We start from the raw sequence: 15,822 nt of genomic DNA on the forward strand, positions 1-15,822 counted from the left end.
CTTCTAAATTACAAAATCTATATTATTTAAAGCATGCATGAAATGCATCACCAAGCAAAGGAGGGAAGACATCATGAAAACTGAAAAAGTATTAAAAATTCTAACATGTTTGCTATTAAATTATAATTTAATAGTTCTTACTTGGATAAATTTTTATTGATCTAGAATAATTAAACATTTTGACCAAAAATCCCACTTAACAATTGCCCACTTTTGCCCATACTTCCCCTCCGCTCCCGTAAAGATGTGTAATATTTGTCATAATTTTGTGTTTGGTATGGTTTGGTTTTTTTGAGTAGGATTGACTAATGATTTAGGTAACATAAGACCAAAATACCTCTGATTTTTTATTATTTTTTAAAGAAAAAATACTTAAATAATGTGGAAACATTTGTTTATTCCCCCGAAACTCCATCGGCACCGAGAGAGGAAGAAGACGCGGTCGATAAGCGCTCCCAAATTCCAAAATTTAACGTAGGCTTACGAGAAAGAAGAGTGCAAATTCCTCAAAATCAAATATCTAAACAGAACTTTTCATGGTACGCACATAACTTTAGCACCAAAAAAAAGCAAGAAAAGGGTAGCTGATCAATATGCTTCAACTCCAAATACAGTGAACAAAATAAAATGGCGATTTAAATCCGTAATAAAGACACTCAATTACTGAGACACACCCAACCACTTTGTAAAGTTCTCAAATTCTGTGTAGTCGCTATCAGAGATCATCGTCTTATACCAATTCTTGCTAGCAGATTTGATCGCTGATGCCTCCTCCTATGTAAAGAAGTGGTGAGAAAAGGGTAAAAAATTATAAGTCATGGAAGCTAAGAACGAGGATATAAAGCATATCAATACACTTGAGAAACGCAAGGTCGAGGACAATTCTCTATAGTTATGAACACTTTCCATACGACCAGTTTATCAATGGTAACCAAAAAAATTGATGCAGAAGACGCCATATAAACAATTTGGATGGAACAAATAATGACGGATGCATACATAACATCTCACATTTTTATAATCAATGTAATAATAAATTTTGTTTAAAAATGTACTAACAATATGAATTCTTACATAGCATACAAGGTTGCTAATTCAGTAATCGGGCAATCATGCAACTAAGTAAAATGTGGATGTCTAAACACTGTCTATAAGCAATTAAGCATACAACAAACAGCATTTACTATTTCATGAAAAGCAAAATACAATAAATCTGTTATAATTTCGAGTTCCAATTTAATAATAAAGCAAAGTGTTTGAATTGGTGTACAGCTTCCATCACAAACAAATCACTGAAGGCTGCCTTTGGATTGAAGAAATGGTTTCAAATCCATGATCATGTTTGGAGTAATTAAATTCATACATCAAATCTTCCCTCAAATTCAAATCATCCTATCAAATCACAAGCTTAGGCTAAATTGTTGCAATTAAATATATACTATTTGTGTGCCTGGATTTTAAGAGCAAGTAACCAGGGAGAATAAGATAACAGCAAGTAGACGCAGTCATAAGACAAATAGACTATTGCAACCAGTCCTGCAAATGTAGCACACAACAGTACGAATAATCAATTTGTCATAACCACACGTAAAATTGAGCCACGCAATGTTTAACAACATACGAAGATATAACCATCATATGATATGGATCAACGATAACAGATATCAGCAGTATTAGAATGAAACAATTAAATAAAGGAGATGAGATAAAAAAATCAACAAGGTAAAGCTGTAAAGGCAGTACCCGTGTGATCTTCTTTCTCTTGTTGTCCAACTTCTCCTGCTTAGCCTTAACACGATCTGCCTCAGCCAAGAGGGCCAACCGCCGAGCAGTCTTTGCATACGGATTAAGCTTCAACATCACATTCAGATTCTTTAACGGGTTCTTCTTCAAAGTAGCCCTCTTGATGTTCTTCTTGATAGGCTTCACCACAGACTGCACCTCATCGGAATTGATAATTCTTGCCAAATCAGCATTGACCATCTTAGCCCGCGGTAACACGTAGCCCTTCTTCTTCTCCGATGGTTTATCAAAAGTTCCGTAAACCTCATCCAACCTCTCAAATGCAGACTTGGTCCAGACAATAAACCTCCCAAGATGACCACCAGGAGCGAGCTTCAATAGATTTAGGCGCGAAACATGTGCTATCTCGACACCTGGGATGTTGCGGAATGCGGTTTTCAGCTTAGCTCCTTCAGTACCATACACAATAAGAGGACCCTTCCTCGAAATATACCTACGGTTACGCATTTTCCCCTTCCCAGGACGAATAGCGTGGCTGTCCTTGGCCTTCTCAGCATCAGGAAAAGCTCCGATTTGCTTCAGAATTTTGATAGCGGCGTGAGTCTTCTCAACACCTTCAATAGAGTCCGACACAACAAGAGGAAGCTCCGGCACTTCCTCAATCTTGTGCCCTCTCGCCAGTACAAGAGAAGTAACAGCAGAAGCGGCGATCGCCGAAGCGACAGCGTGTCTCTTCTGATTCACATTCACCGCTCTATGCCAGCGGCGCCAGATCTTGGTCGGGGCGAACATCCTTCCACCGCGGCACATGTTTCCGTAGGCACCCTGACCCGCCCGATGGGTTCCTCCACCTGGAACACGGGGAATTCGCGAAACTGCGCGACCGGTTCCCCACGACTCTGCTGAGGTTTGGTGTCCAGCGAGTTTCGAAACAGCATAAGGCTGTCGTGCGTTGTTTGATATTTGACCGTGGACAAATGTCACAATGTCAGGACGGATCGACGCCTTCATAACGTCAGGAAGAGGCACAGAATTGGCTCCGGCAGAGGCACCGTCTGTGACCATGTCGTTCTCTAGGGTCTGCACGGTGACGAGTGGACGAACGGCGGCCGCGGCCATTTTTGGTGCTTATCGAAGAGTGCGAGGAAACTGGAGGGTTTCGGTGACTGGGAATTAGGGTTTCAGTGAAGTCCGGTTTATATTGTACAAAGGCCTTGTTAATAAAATGGGCTATTACATGTCCGTTTAGTCAGCCAGTGGCCCAATATTATAAATTATATAATCGGTTTTCGTGGAAATAAACAAACGGGTATTTTATTTTTTAATATACGAGGCACCTGATTCGTTCATCTATTCAATACAAAAATACAACGGGAAATTGACCTTCAGTCCTCAGTCGTCGATTTTTTTTGTGTTCAATCTCTGAGTACTTTTTTAGTACCACATTTCTACTTGAAGTATACCACATTTGTATGACACAGTATCACAATTTTGTGGGTAGAGAGTGAACCAAAGAAATGTTTTGATTGAGGATTTTCGCCAAAATCCCCAAAATACAATTTGAGAAATTATGAGCGAGTTTGTTTGCATTCTTCTAATATCTAAACAATGCTATTTGACAACGTTTGTTTCTTAAAAAAGGCGTCATGAGTCTTATTAAATGTAAGAAAAGAGAAGTCAATCTGTACAAAATTAAGAGTTCATGCTGCGATATGAAAACAAAAATTAGGACATCCTTCATAGGAATACAAAACAGATCGCATCAACAGAAACTAGAGACAAATTGTTGATAATCTTAATGATTTATTCCAGCAAACAGATCAGTGCTCACTGCCTCAAAAAATCTACAGAACAAATGAGAGGTGAACAAGGCATTCAAGCTACACTACACATCTCCATCCATGACTAAAGGTTGTATTGGAATATACTCGGCGGCATCGGAATACAGAAGTGACCAACATCCGGTCGATATGGCACTTCAAAAAGAGATTCACGACAAGTATAAGATCGAGCTATTCTTAAGAAATTGAGAAGGGAACGGCGCTTCCACCTCCGCCTCCTCTTATTGAAACAGTGGAACTAACACAAGAGGCCCCTCTATTCATAGCAGATGGATCAATGAAGACTACCACGACTGTGACATCATCGTGGAAATGCCTCCTCACACCGTGATCGATTTTCTTCAGGTCTGAATATCGCATTTCTCTTTTCTTTGCTGCTACTCGAAGAGCTGCTTTAACAAGTTTCTTAGCAACACCCTGCCCCGAGAAAACAAACTTCTAATAGTTAACAAAGTTCAGAATGAGTTAAAAAGAGGAGCATAAATTTAATTTGGCAAGTTGCAGAGAGCATAGAGATTATTAAACACCTGTTCTATTTCCAGGAGCCCGTGGCACAATGATGGTTTTAATAAATTAACAGAAATCAACGTGCCTTTTGCATAACGAAAAATCATTCGAACCTGATGTGGGTGGCTGTGAACAATGTCAACTGCTTCTTGGTTGCTAAGTTGCTCCCACAAACCATCGGAAGCAAGTATGACAAACTGATCCTTGGAATTCAGTTTGTGCGTAAATATCGATGGCTCTGGATTAAGAATCTGTTTGCTGAAGGGCTCAGATAACCTAAACTTTGCCAATAGGGGTTCTTTGTTGAACTCTGGCTTCTTGAGATAAGCGTCTCCAATGGATCTTGATATCTGGTATGTCAACAAAATACCATGCGTAAAAGCTCTTGTTAATTTGTTGAAAGAGTTGTCTATAAAATCTGGGAAGTAGATTTCTCTACAGATTTGGATATTACATCATTGCAAATTGAATAACAGATGAAAAGTAGTTACAAGGGGAATTCTATGTGAAAAGTCTCATTTTATGGCCTCAATCTCGTGCTCTGGAACGTGACAATAACTGCTATTGATAGACAATGAAACTACTGATGGAGCACGGGATTCGACAAAGGACCTACTAAAAAACTAGAAATATTATCAAATGCAGTGGGGGTGAAATTACATTTTTCTCTGTGTTTATGAAAAGAATATACTAGATCAAGAAAATATAAAAGAAAGGGGGGCGATTATCGCTCCACCAGCCACTCCATACCCCTCCGTCACAGAATCAAAAACAAACTTCATCTGAAGAGAGGAACAATAGCTAAGATTTTACCTGTATGATACCCTTCACACGCCAAACTTTGTGCTTCAGAACCACTATTTGTGGATCATCAGGATGCAACGATCGCAACTCATCCCTAATGTATTCTAGATTAGCATTGTGCTCGGTTGATAATTGAATAGCGGTCACCCCTCTAATAGCCTTATCTGCCCTGCCTAATACAGCACGCGAGTCACCAGCATTGGCAATGTGTAGGAGTCCGTTGCATATTATCGCTACCAAACAACATGTTCCCACCGAAGCCATTTGCGGTTTATTGAGCCATTGCTCCTTCACCAGACAAAGAAACTCGTCCTCGGTTTCCAAGAAAGCTTTTTTAATAACATTCGCAGATATTTCTTGATGCTGTGAAGCGAACTCTGTTTCAAGAAAAGATTACAGGATTACGATAAATGTTACCACGTAACATCGAATCTTTAAGAAAAACTTCATTGCAAGATGATGAAAAAATTGCTGGTTTATGGGAAATCCCAGAAACCTTTTAACTAAAAGATGCAAATTGCTGGTTTATGGGAAATCCCAGAAACTTTTTAACTAAAAGATGCTTTACTACATTTTTCCACGTTCATGGATACGAACTACGAAGTGACTCAAAGGTAAACCATCTGCCACCAATTCTTACAACATTTAATACCCAGCTTTACTCATGGGGGCACTGCAGAGGATCAGCAAGGCGTGGTCGCCATGCTTTCTTAATTTTCCAAGACAAGTATATTTTGTATTTTTGACGTAGATTGGCCCGGTCATGGAGTCTTACTTCATCAATTTAGCATGCATCTTTTTGAAATAACGCATTGAAATTGCTCTATAATTGAATTCCAAAAAACTTGGGAAATTGAAAACTGAGAAAAACTAGTAACCCAAGGGAAGAAACTCACTCTTGAGATTTTTGAACAAGCTCTGGTTGACATATCGAGCTGTCTCTGGTCCTCCATGACCATCATACACTCCAATAAAAGTACCAGAAGGTCCCGAATCAAGTGAACTCAATGGTCCGGATTCAAGCTGGCTTTGATCCTCCATCAACCTGTTGGCTTGAATCACTGCCATTGAAAATACTCCATTTACATGATGTCCTAAATCTTTATACCACAACAATCCATCATTCTTGCCATTCATATCGCCCCCTCGCCGATTCCCGTCACCTCTTCTCCAACTTCCATCACCCTCAACCAACGGTTTCCAACAAGGCTTCACCATTTGTACGCAACTACTTGATTTGGAGTAGTGATTTACAATATATGAGCTACATGTCCGGATGATCTAATAAACATGCATAGTTCAACGACTCCTCCAAAATTCTTACATAAGTCAACGCCATCTATAAATATGTGTGAATTAAATTAAGCCTAAAAAACACATCATCCAAAAGAACCAGCAAACAATATATTCATCAATCCCAACCTCAACTCCAGCTTTTGCTTATGTTCCAAACCCACAACCCCAATTCTCAAAACTATATACCCACCAGCACTACAAGGCCTAGACACCATTAATGTGCACCAGACAGACCAAGAAAGATAAAAATAAATAAAGAAATAATAAGAGGGCAAAAAGGGTATGGGCAAAATCACACCCTGAAAAAGTGTCTCAAAAAAACAGAGAGAAACAGTAATCTGGGTTAGTTCAGAGAATATGGAAGGCTTCTCCTGCCTTTGAATACCTTGAACCTTGTTCAAATACGTGTGGACCTTCCATTATATTGCGCTACCTTTCAACAACAGCCTTAGCTGTACAAACCCATATCAGATTTGATGGCGACAGAATTTGTTCCTGTGTAAGAGAAACCAAATGGGCAAAAGGATAAAAAAAAACTGGGTCTTGGAATTTTTCTAGCGAAATAAAATCTCTCAAGATTGTTGTCAGAATTGAGATCACAGATTATGATTCTGGGGGTTGCACGTAGATAGACAAAGGGTTGAGGGAAATTTTTCAGTTTAAACAACCAGCCTTTTTATATAAATTTTTTTGCTATGAAAATTTATGGCAATATTACCATCATTGAATAGTTTTTGGCTTCACTTTTCCCATCAATGTCTCTTCCTCTCCTCTCTTGTAGGTTTCCAGGATCTTTTCCCCACCCAACTTACTTGGTCAAGATTTCATCTTTTAACCTAATGAGTAACAGACCACCATTCTAGGAAAATTTTGCTCATCTGACCTCTCACTAAAAATAGGGGCCATGCTCATTGGCAAGTTTATTTGATATATTTGACGAGAATCTTATGACGTTAGAATCCCAAATCAATATAAATCGGCTAACATTGAATAAACTTTATAATTAACAAATAATGTAACAAACAATGTTAAAAAGATGAAAAGTTGTCTTATGTTGCTCTATTGCTACATGCTAAATAATAGTGTATTTACCTAGGAATGGGGAAAAATATCGAATTTTTTGTATATCGAGGTTATCACATTTAAAAATACTGAATTTATCGAAATTTTTGGTATATCAAAATTTTCGGCATGGTTACCGATACCGAAATATTTGATACGATAACAGTATGAAATTTGAAATTTTCGATATATATGAAAATACCGAAATAATATATATAAATTAAAAAACATATAATATTTTTAAATAATAAAGCTAAATTTTTTAAAAACATAAGGTAATATTTTTGGTATGAAACGATATATATCGATATCGTACCAAAATAAAGAATTTAACTTCTATTTAGACTCATCATGTTGGAATATTCCAAATTACTGTTTAGTGAAGCAACTCGACTCATAGCTGAGAATTTAAACTGTTGAGAAGTCTTATCTTTGTCGCCTAACTTTACAATTAGCTAAAAGATTGGATGCTGGGTCTTGACTTGTTAAAAAGTTGACATGCTTCGGAAACTAAACATTGTTGCTAAGATAGTGGATGAAGAAGTCGCACATGTTACGGTTGAAGTTTATTGGTGTTCATTGATATCTTGGATCTCCAGACACATGTTGCGGTTGATGTTTATTGTCTTGATGAATTTGTTTTGTATATATCTTTCTCGGTCTTTTTGATTCTCTTGATATATTTGTTTTGTATATATCTTTCCCGGACTCTTTCATTGTCTTGAGGAATTTGTTTAGTATTGGTGATAAATGGCCTTAGAATTACAATAGAATGAATTTTTTTATATATATTTTCGGTATGACGGTATTTTACCGATATCGTACCAAAATTTCAGCATACACCGAAAAGTCGGTATGGTAACGGTATCATTTTTCTCATATAAATATTTTCGGTATGATATACAGTATCCGAAATCTTGATACGATATATCATACCGACCACGCAGTCTGTGGGTGTATGAGTAATTTTTTAAAAAATATATAATTCCTTTTTTTTACTATAGTTTTACATAAAGTGCTTAAGATTTTTCTAGAAAAATAAATTATTTAATATAGTATAAATAGAATAACATGACAAAATAAATCAAAATTGATGGTTTGTCTCTTATCTGAATTATTAGCTGCAGATTCACTTGATTGGTCCCACCAACTTATAAATAATGATCATTTTCCACAATAAAGAGTGACACCGAGCCCTTTTGAGCAAGTTGGCAGATGAGCGAGAGAAGACTGAGGATAAACGCGCAATGATGAGGCATTAGGACAAAAGATGAGTGATATTGCTAGGTCTTTGAGTTTGGAGATGTGAGTTTATATTTGCTGATGATGTCTCGTTTCTTTTTTAGATAATTTGAGATCAATCTTATTATTTTTCTACCGCTGACTCTTCCTCTAACAGAGATATTATTATTCATTAGTATCTGACACTATTCTTCTACGATCCACCTAATCAACCAGATCAAGCGGCAAAATATCGATATTTTGACGCACGAGAACTTCTCACGAGATCATCAATCTCAATATCAATTTTACACATGCACGCTTAACCTAACATCTCTCAAATAAGTATAAAAATATGATTTGGGGATACTTGGAACATATTACTCACTCTAATATAAATTGTTAGAATCAAACATTTAATAATATGTCAAAATTATAGTTGTTAATTAATGCATAATTTTATTTTTGTTTACTCGTGACAGTGCAAATTACTTTGATATTAATGGGTCACACTGTTAAGTTCATAAGTTCTAGGAGGTGCATGTATAACAATTGATGTTGTCACATATATATTAGAAATCAGTTTTATATTTTTTCTATCGTTGGTCATGTCCCCTAGTAGAGATAATGTGTCAACCAGATTAAGCAGCACAACGTCAGCAGCTTGATGCAAAAGAACTTTCCAATAGGTCATTCGTATTATTATTATTCTCATTCATATACGTTTAACTTAACAACATGTGAATATTTTATAAAGATACAAATTAGAGATGTCAATAAGTAAAGAGTATAAGAAGAACTCAACTAAGACCCCATCCCTTTGGGACGGGTTTGGGTAATCTTAAACGGCTATGGGTCAGGTAATATTATATTCAACATTTGTACCTGGACGGGTATGGATCGGACATTTAAACAATGACCATTATGAAAACATGAATGTTCGCTTATCCATAAGGTAGGTAAATAAATAAAATCGAACATACACCAATTTAGGCTTGTCACATTTTTTTCTTTAAAAAATAATTGTTATTTTTATCCACACATTTAAAAGTGTCAAAGTTATTGTTTAGCCCAACTCTCGAAAGCCCACTAACTATAAGAAGCCAGCAGAATGTGAGGAGGCTCAATGGACGAGTCCACGAAGCTTCAGTTTATGATTAAATCGAAATCCAAAGTGTTTGATAAAGAAGTCAAATCATTTCATATTTAGTACGATATCGTGCATGTTGCGAAATATTATGAAAAGTAGTTTTGGAAAATATTTGGTTTATTTTTCAAAGAATAGGTTTCTTGTGAGACAGTCTTAAGGATCTTTATCTGTAAGACGAGTCAATCCTACCGATATTCATAATAAAAAATAATATTCTTATAAAAAAATAATATTTTTCATGGATGACTCAAATAAAATATCAATCTCACAAAATTCTACCTATGATACTGTCTCACATAAATTTTTGTCATTTTAAAAAACCAAGGTTATTTGCCACTCCATTTACTTTCCTTTCTATTACATATATAAATGCTCCCAAACGAAACGAAGCCTAAACTTCAGGTGGAAAGAACGTAGAAAGTGGAAGCACAACGAACGCAGGTTATCGGTGATTAGGGTTTCCGAAGACGAGAGCTTGTAAATTTTTTTAGATTCTTGAAGATAACACACAGGTCTGTATTGCTTCCATATTTTTGCCGAATTTTTCATTCTCTTGGCTGATATCTACATTTCTTGTTTTATTCCATGTGAACCGTGCACCATTAGCGTTTAATTGATTTTTCCTTCAGTGAATTAATGATCTGTAAACTATTTCAACTTTATCGTTGTGAATGATTTTTCTCTTCACTTGTTATTTTCGTTTATTTGGAAATCTTTGATGCAAAAAAATCTGATGCCGAAATTGAACAAAGCTGTCTTTGTCAATGTCTGTGATGAAATGAGTTCTGCGTTTATTGTAATTTTTTTTGTTAGATAATTTGTGGAGTAGTGGAATTGCGCTCTATGGGCAATGAGGTATATCGAAGCTGGAGAGGTTTGTCTTTATGGTGCTTAGGTCGTGTCATTTGCTAGTTCAAGAAGAGGCTATGGAAAAACCTGATTAAGTGTTTATTTAATCAATTCTATTGGGGTAGAGAAAAACAGAGTTTTTTGTTAATGCCCCCAAGGATTCAAGAATATACTCAAGAGAGTTTGACTGATATTTTAGAACAACCCAAGAAATATGACCTCTTTTCCAACTCGATCTGCAGGATATTGTTGTCTCTAACCATGGGGGTTAATGTTGATATTTTTTTAATAGAATGGCATACAAAGCTTGTTTCACTGTGAGATGTTGCTTATTATGCCTGATTTTTGGCAACATACGGCTGTAGAGTATCTTGATTGCCTGAACCAGATGGCTCTTTATCTACTGCAGAGAAATCCTTGCTCCACGGCAGCAATATCAGAATATTCTTTTCGCAGATCTCTTTTACCACTGTTATACTGCCTTTGCATTTGCACGTAACTAATATACTCTAGCATCATCCAAAATTTGGTTGGAAATTTAAGTACTTGCTATCGGTTCATTCACTTTTTGTTACTTCCTGAAAATATGAACTAAAATATGGTAGTAATAGCCGGTTCATGAAATGGTCTAATGACTCAATTTTGTGTATGTAGACTGAATTATTTTTTCAAAAAAGAGGAATGGATGACTCTAGGAATGACGATTTATTAGAGACTTCGTCAACCGGAGTCTTTGAGATACTTGGAGAACCAGCCATCGTGATAAACGGGCTACCCTCACTGCCTTCAAGCAATGCCAATATCTTTCCTTGCATTGTTACGGATGCGCAACCTCAAAGACTTGCTGGCTTTGGCGAATGGTTGGAAGGGAGAAGCGTTAAAAAATTGTTTGGGGAACAGTTCTTTTACGGTAAAGTAATTCGATACAATGAGGAAGCTGGCTGGTATAGGGTAGAATACGAAGACGGTGACTTTGAAGATCTCGAGTGGCGTGAGTTGGAAGAAGTGCTAGAGCCGCTGGATGTAAATATTCCTCTGAGAACATTGGCAATGAAGATGATCAAGAGGAAACAGAAAACTGTTCAAAAGTCTGAAAAAACTAAATTTAGAAGAAACAACGTGGACAATAGTGGGACGAGGAAGGAAGAGGAAAGTAGTGGTTTTTGAGGAAGAAACACAAGTACCATTAATTTTTACAGAACCATTCACTGCACTATGTGATTTATGTTTGGGCCGAGACATTCACCCAAGTCCCAGTTTCGTTCGCCTATGTCCTATCTTTATCGAAATAATCCAGTGGTAATTAAACATTCATGCTCTCCAACGGATCGGTGTATACTACATCAAAAGTGCTAGCACTAACACACTTGATATGTTTTGATACAAGAATTTCAATCGATCATCTTGTGAACCCTACAATATTTTTATTTGAATTCATGTCATCAATTGATATTGATATTTTTGTTTAAAATATATTCTTTAGTTATTTAAAAATAGTTTATGATATATTAAACATTTTTGTATTATGTACATGTATCATTTAAGAGTAGTCTCTTTTGAGACGATCTCACGAATCTTTATATGTGAGACGGATCAACCTACCGATATTCACAATAAAAAGTAATACTCTTAGAATAAAAAGTAATACTTTTTTCATAGATGATCCAAATAAAAGATATGTCTCACAAAATACGACTCGTGAGATCGTCTCACACAAATTTTTGTCATCATTTAATGAACCTGGTGCGCCACTTCTCATAAAATAACCACATCCAAAATTTGGATAAATGAATAGGTTAATCGTCTAATATTCAATATTTAAGTACAAAGATAGATGAAAAAGTTCAAAAACCATTATTTAAAGATACCTTTTTTTAATTGAGAATATAGATATAAATATAATTATTTTTATATATCTCATACCCCCAAATGTTTGCTGACCAAGAATGTCAGTACTTAAACGAGGTTCTATCTAGACAGACTTATTCATATTAGCAAAAAAGCCATCACATCCTCTGCTTTTCGTTGTATCATTTTAATTTTATGTTCTCACCTCTATAATTTTGATACATGCCGAGAATGAATTTTCAAGAATGAGATTATAAATTTATTTCTTTAGGCATGATATTGATATTCTGTGATGCTTTGTAAAGTATAATCCGCGTAACATCTGATAACTTATGTTCTGTATTATTAACACAATCAATGTTATTGTTACTTCTGTTGAGATATGAATATTTTAATATATGATTGAAGTATTAAAAGATAACATCTCATCAATCAATTATGTGACGGTCCTTAAATATTTTTCTGCATCTTTTATTATTTTGTTAAGAATCTCTGTAACAAAAACAAAAAATAGTGTTTTGGTTTTATTTATTTTTTTCATTATTTCATATTCCATCACATCCTCGTTCGTTTTTACAATGACAATATGATCCATGTTTAAATATAATCATTTAAAATTGTAATATGACCAGTCATTATTTTTTACGATTGTGATATATTTATTTACATATAAATCAAATTAATTATAAAAAAAATGTAATGTGTATGTCTGTGTATCGATATTATATTAGTGGAGAAAATACATACCACGAATTTAAATTTTTAAATCATATTTTACTATTTTGAAAAATTAGTAATAAAGAGGCGTCGTAAGTTTCTTCACCCGAATTTACCCATATCATTCACTCTTTTTTTTTTCTTTATATTTTTTAATCTTATTATTATATCATTTTCTGATCATTATTAACATTTAATATAATTTTCAATATTTCCTAAAAAAACTCCTATATCAACCTTCATCCACGCAAATATAAAAAAAAATCTGACATGAGGTTTCAGATATCTTATTTGGGTCATCCATGAAAAAATATTTTATGAGACGGATCACGTAAGTATGGATTGCCCTCATGATAAGATAGATGACCAAGATTTGTTCATATATATATATATATATATATGACCCACTTTTTTTTTTGAAATTATACGTGTGACAAGATCTTACCGTTGAAATAAAGTGATGGTAGTGCTAACATAGTAAGATCTATCTACCACTAAATACTTTGTCCCCAACTATTTTTTTTTAATATTTAAAATAATCTCCTCTAGTAGTCAACGAGATCCCGTCCAACTGGTACCTATTCCGGGGAAGATGTATATCGTACGTACCTTACAATAAAATGTCCTGTCCCAAATCTCATCTTTCAACGCCTAAAAACTTTGAGCTCATCAGGGGAAGGTCGTATCTACGCCCCACATATATTCGTGCCCACGTTTCGGTTAACTTTTTTTGTCCAGGATTCAACTGTCTATAGTGTGGCACAAATGGACTGGCAATGGCTGCCGGAATTCTTGAAGGGTATGATACAGCCGGTGCTGGCAATGGCGGTGGTGGTGCTGGCGGTAGTTTTGTCTTACTTGCAGCAGCTGGGATTGGAGTGGGAAATGGTCTATTCCATTTTCAGGGCTTTTCTTCAGCTTTCTGTCATTGGGTTTGTTCTACAGTTTATTTTCAATCAAAAAAATGCTGCGTGGATCATCCTGGCTTATCTTTTCATGGTATGAATAAATTGAAGCTATTTAGCTATCATTCTCATTTTTTAAAATCTTGAAAGGATTCTAATTTATATTTCGGTTGTTCTTCATTATATTTCCTTCTCTCTTTTACTGCATGAGTTTGTTTATATCATTTTATGAATTATGTTCTGTTTATACCGTATCCCTGGATTATTACTGAGTTATACAACCTTTCATTCTTTATGTACTGAATAGTTTATCTAGGAAAAGTTGTTCGCCTCCAGGTACTTGTGTCCGGAATAATTTGTGAGCGACTCTCCTTTTGTTTTCAAGAAAACACTTTAAGTGGATATAAATTCATCGATATTCACTTAAGTTTGTACCGTGGACATGCAACATATTAAATTATATATATCTGTATATATTTAATGTTTGTGGTTTCTTGCACGGCTTGTGAGAAAAGAAAGAGCATGGAAATTACTGTGTTATCAAGTAATATATTATATATGTTAACTTGGTGTCGCTGACTTGTCTTATGGTTGAAAATTTCTACTAGTCTTGGGCCACTGAACCTAGCGTAGAGTTGGTTAGATAGGAGACGAAATTTTTAATGGAAGTATTCTATTATATTTAATAGGAATACGACATGATAGTTGTTTGTACTTTCACAAATAAAAAACTGCTTTCAAGTGTGGATGTGGTTTTCTCCATTTTTATGGGAATCCGTCTGTGACTTCATGGAATTCTTTTTCTTATCTGTTGCTTTGACGCCGATTGCTGTTAAATGAAATGTTTGATATGCAAGCTCTATATACTCTTTGTCTGAAAAAGGAGAAAGGAAAAACTGACTCAAGTCTTGATTTTTACCACATTTTCATGTTCATTTTAAGGTTACTGTTGCTGGTTATACGGCCGGGCAACGGGCAAAGCACGTTCCAAGAGGGAAGTATGTGGCGGGGGCGTCTATTCTAGTGGGAACGGCAATCACTATGTTTTTGTTAGTGATTTTACGAGTCTTCCCTTTCACCCCGCGATACATCATCCCCGTTGCAGGGATGATGGTTGGCAATGCAATGACGGTCACCGGGGTCACAATGAAAAAGCTCCGAGACGATATCAAGATACAGATGAATCTGGTATGTCCCGAAAAATTAGAAAGAGGAAAAAGGCCGTGTTTTGAGGCAACAGCAGGTTCACTTGTTTTATGCTTATTGCTAAGATTAATTGATATGCTTTTGCAGGTAGAAACAGCTCTGGCTCTTGGGGCAACTCCACGACAGGCGACACTGCAGCAAGTGAAAAGGGCACTGGTTATTGCGCTTTCCCCAGTGTTGGATAATGCGAAAACTGTCGGACTAATATCACTTCCGGGGGCTATGACTGGCCTCATAATGGGAGGAGCCTCTCCTTTGGAGGCTATCCAGCTGCAGATTGTGGTGATGAATATGCTCGTCGGGGCTTCAACTGTGAGTAGTATCATGTCAACTTATCTTTGTTGGCCTTCGTTCTTCACCAAGGCTTACCAGTTGGAAACGGCTGTGTTTTCTTTAGATTGAAATACGGATCGTGCTTCGATTTCTTGAACCAGATCTAGCTAAAAGTTCGTTTCTGTTACATTATGCAAATCCTCGAAAAATGCTGAAAAGGGATGTCCTCGATTCTTAAATCTTAGAATTGTACAATATCCCATTTCATTTATGAATTGTGCGAGACCTTTTTTCTGTTCCTTTTGTCCAACTATATTGGCATATGTATGTTTTTGAAGAATGACGGCGCTTGTACATAATTTCAAATCCTAATCCCATTACGTAATCTATCATATTAAAT

The 15,822-nt window shown here is 35.9% G+C and overlaps 3 protein-coding genes and 1 long non-coding RNA gene across 7 annotated transcripts; 2 read left to right on the forward strand and 2 right to left on the reverse strand.

Moving 5' to 3' along the window:
• Nucleotides 1–502: 502 nt before the first annotated feature.
• LOC140804399 (large ribosomal subunit protein uL4-like) lies at nt 503–2,943 on the reverse strand. The gene is made up of 2 exons (XM_073160401.1): nt 1,744–2,943; nt 503–774 (listed from the first exon to the last, which is right to left on the reverse strand). The coding sequence occupies exons 1-2, from the start codon at nt 2,860–2,862 to the stop codon at nt 661–663; spliced, it is 1,233 nt and encodes a 410-aa protein (XP_073016502.1). The 5' UTR covers nt 2,863–2,943; the 3' UTR covers nt 503–660.
• A 546-nt stretch (nt 2,944–3,489) lies between these two features.
• On the reverse strand, nt 3,490–7,084 carry LOC140804141 (probable protein phosphatase 2C 38). 3 transcript variants are annotated; one of them, XM_073159968.1, is made up of 6 exons: nt 6,910–7,084; nt 6,577–6,686; nt 5,792–5,956; nt 4,905–5,272; nt 4,205–4,441; nt 3,490–4,001 (listed from the first exon to the last, which is right to left on the reverse strand). In XM_073159968.1, exons 3-6 carry the CDS (start codon nt 5,934–5,936, stop codon nt 3,762–3,764), a joined length of 990 nt encoding a protein of 329 aa, XP_073016069.1. In that variant the 5' UTR covers nt 5,937–5,956; nt 6,577–6,686; nt 6,910–7,084; the 3' UTR covers nt 3,490–3,761. The 3 variants fall into 3 exon arrangements, with proteins under 3 accessions (XP_073016069.1, XP_073016067.1, XP_073016068.1); XM_073159966.1 differs by having other exon boundaries at nt 5,792–6,686; XM_073159967.1 differs by lacking the exon at nt 6,910–7,084 and having other exon boundaries at nt 5,792–6,873.
• A 2,871-nt stretch (nt 7,085–9,955) lies between these two features.
• LOC140805232 (uncharacterized) lies at nt 9,956–11,892 on the forward strand. 2 transcript variants are annotated; one of them, XR_012112294.1, is made up of 3 exons: nt 9,956–10,101; nt 10,438–10,498; nt 10,716–11,892. It is a non-coding gene; the product is annotated as an uncharacterized lncRNA (long non-coding RNA). The 2 variants fall into 2 exon arrangements; XR_012112295.1 differs by having other exon boundaries at nt 9,956–10,136; nt 10,438–11,892.
• Nucleotides 11,893–13,636: 1,744 nt separating this feature from the next.
• LOC140805258 (protein ALUMINUM SENSITIVE 3) lies at nt 13,637–15,794 on the forward strand. The gene is made up of 3 exons (XM_073161510.1): nt 13,637–14,037; nt 14,886–15,131; nt 15,237–15,794. The coding sequence occupies exons 1-3, from the start codon at nt 13,804–13,806 to the stop codon at nt 15,549–15,551; spliced, it is 795 nt and encodes a 264-aa protein (XP_073017611.1). The 5' UTR covers nt 13,637–13,803; the 3' UTR covers nt 15,552–15,794.
• The last annotated feature ends 28 nt before the right edge of the window (nt 15,795–15,822 follow it).

The sequence above is a fragment of the Primulina eburnea genome, chromosome 11 (genome assembly GCF_022965805.1).
Source record: "Primulina eburnea isolate SZY01 chromosome 11, ASM2296580v1, whole genome shotgun sequence".
Taxonomy (NCBI): Eukaryota; Viridiplantae; Streptophyta; class Magnoliopsida; order Lamiales; family Gesneriaceae; genus Primulina; species Primulina eburnea.

Excerpts from the sequence above, each read along its gene's own strand:
- LOC140804399 (XM_073160401.1), bottom strand. The coding sequence starts at position 2,862 with ATGGCCGCGGCCGCCGTTCGTCCACTCGTCACCGTGCAGACCCTAGAG. Across the intron at positions 775-1,743 it reads AGAGAAAGAAGATCACACGG|GAGGAGGCATCAGCGATCAA; the intron begins GTACTGCCTTTA and ends TTCTTTACATAG.
- LOC140804141 (XM_073159966.1), bottom strand. The coding sequence starts at position 6,113 with ATGGTGAAGCCTTGTTGGAAACCGTTGGTTGAGGGTGATGGAAGTTGG. Across the intron at positions 5,273-5,791 it reads CTTGTTCAAAAATCTCAAGA|AGTTCGCTTCACAGCATCAA; the intron begins GTGAGTTTCTTC and ends TTCTTGAAACAG. Across the intron at positions 4,442-4,904 it reads GTGTGAAGGGTATCATACAG|ATATCAAGATCCATTGGAGA; the intron begins GTAAAATCTTAG and ends TTGACATACCAG.
- LOC140805258 (XM_073161510.1), top strand. The coding sequence starts at position 13,804 with ATGGACTGGCAATGGCTGCCGGAATTCTTGAAGGGTATGATACAGCCG. Across the intron at positions 14,038-14,885 it reads TCCTGGCTTATCTTTTCATG|GTTACTGTTGCTGGTTATAC; the intron begins GTATGAATAAAT and ends GTTCATTTTAAG. Across the intron at positions 15,132-15,236 it reads TCAAGATACAGATGAATCTG|GTAGAAACAGCTCTGGCTCT; the intron begins GTATGTCCCGAA and ends ATGCTTTTGCAG.